The following is a 1,792-nucleotide window of genomic DNA, read 5'->3' as shown; positions in this document are numbered from 1 at the left end:
CCTAATCCTAGGCATCCAGTTTAATTCCATTGAATTATTAATTTTAAAATCCTTACCCGTGTCTATTATTTAAATTATATAGGATACTACACCAAGGGAAATATTCAAATCCAAGATATGTTATTTTGGCTGCGAAGAGACACCTTGGATGACATTTCATACACATTTCCAAAGCATTCACCTTGATGGAAGCTCTACTAAAGTACTGTCCCACCAGCTGGCAGTGGGGCTGAAGAGGTTGAAGTTAAACTATAGACTTGAGTTTAACTTTATCCATAGAACATGTATTTGGGTTGTAATAGTTTTAGATAATCAGATAAAGACTGATATCTGGTCTGTGTTTTATTCTTTCAGACTGCCCCGGTACAGAAAGTGAGCAAGCAGGGAAAACATCGTCATGTCAGGGCTGTCCCAACCAGAAAATATGTGCTTCTGGAGCCACCAAGGCCCCCGACCCCGGTAAGACTATTACAAAATCTTGGTATGATAATTTAATATGTACAGTTCAGTAAATACATGTGGAACTATAGGGAAGAATTAAATTGAACCAGAGGAAGTAAGTAGCTTTAAATCAGCCAATGTTTCAGGTAACCATTGTTTTGTTCCATTTGAGAGACCTCCCCATCCTTCATCTCCTCCCCCTGTCTCACCTCCAGCCATAGCGGAGATAGGAGTAAAGCTGTCAACTGTCAAACACAAGATCCTCGTTCTGTCTGGGAAAGGAGGAGTAGGGAAGAGTACCTTCAGCGCTCACCTGGCTCACGCCTTGGCAAGTGACAGCACGAAGGAGGTAATATTGTGATTTTGGTATTCAACAACATGTTAAAAATAATCTTATAGGTCTAATATAAGAATGATTCCCTCTGCAATTTCAATGTAAAATATTATCTTTGACAGATTAATGATGCTGCAGTACTTTGTAAAGAGATACTTATTACAAAAATGAATTCTTTCCATAGCTTTTAGTGATATGGTCACTGAATTGTAAAATTAAAAAGCTGAAATCAATTTCCGTAATGAACATCGTGCTATGTGTGCTGCATTTTTCTGAATCATACGAGTGATCCTTAAAAGGGAGGGAACTACTACAACATAATCCCAGTTTAGCTATGTTTAGCTGCAGTCTGGCTTGTTTGTGACATAACGATCAGGTCCAACGTAGTATGTAGCTGCATTTAAAACCCCTGCAATTTCTCGTTTAGCTAAACTGCAGCTAAGCTAGTCGGTGACGCAGTCATTGTTGTATTTACGATAACTTAGTTGCAGCACTAAGCTGGCTTAGTGTGGATGGGAAATACTTGATTTTCTTCTGCGTGTATTCAAAATGTCATCCTTTGCTAACCTAGTATTTACCTCAAGAGGTCAGCTTCCTCACAATCAAGGCTTGTTTTCAGATCAGTTCAGCCTGTCACAGATTCCACTACACTAGAGGCCATATTGTGCTCATTTTCAGGTTCATAATTGTATTTAGAGGTTGTACCATAATAGGTTTACGTAGTTTCATTTTCAAAGAACACCATATTTTTGTTGTACCTAACATTGCTGCAGAGCCTCTTTTCACCTTGTGTGTTTAGGTCTCTGTTTTAGCTTCAGAGTGAGGCATCTCACTTCTATACTATCTTTGTTGGGTGTCACACATGCGCAGTAGCTAGTTAAGATCACATCAGCTAGAAAACTCTTTCTCAGACTTTGGTCAGTACAAGGCAGGATCAGCTGGGAGACTTCTTCTAAATGCGGGCACACTTGTGGAATACCTGCAGGACAGGGACATGTAAGTAGTTCTTTTGTAGAT

At 39.4% G+C, this 1,792-nt stretch overlaps 1 protein-coding gene across 1 annotated transcript in view; it reads left to right on the top strand.

Moving 5' to 3' along the window:
- The window catches only part of nubp1 (nucleotide binding protein 1 (MinD homolog, E. coli)), a 10,397-nt gene that overhangs the window by 1,006 nt on the left and 7,599 nt on the right, over positions 1-1,792 (top strand). The window contains exons 2-3 of the mRNA XM_032537661.1: positions 355-459; positions 657-790. Of these exons, the coding sequence (XP_032393552.1) occupies positions 355-459; positions 657-790 (239 nt within the window). The remainder of the gene's footprint in view (positions 1-354; positions 460-656; positions 791-1,792) is intronic.

Source organism: Etheostoma spectabile, chromosome 15, assembly GCF_008692095.1.
Source record: "Etheostoma spectabile isolate EspeVRDwgs_2016 chromosome 15, UIUC_Espe_1.0, whole genome shotgun sequence".
Taxonomy (NCBI): Eukaryota; Metazoa; Chordata; class Actinopteri; order Perciformes; family Percidae; genus Etheostoma; species Etheostoma spectabile.
The sequence above is the reverse complement of the archived record's forward strand: the minus strand, read 5'-3'. Positions and strand labels throughout refer to the sequence as shown.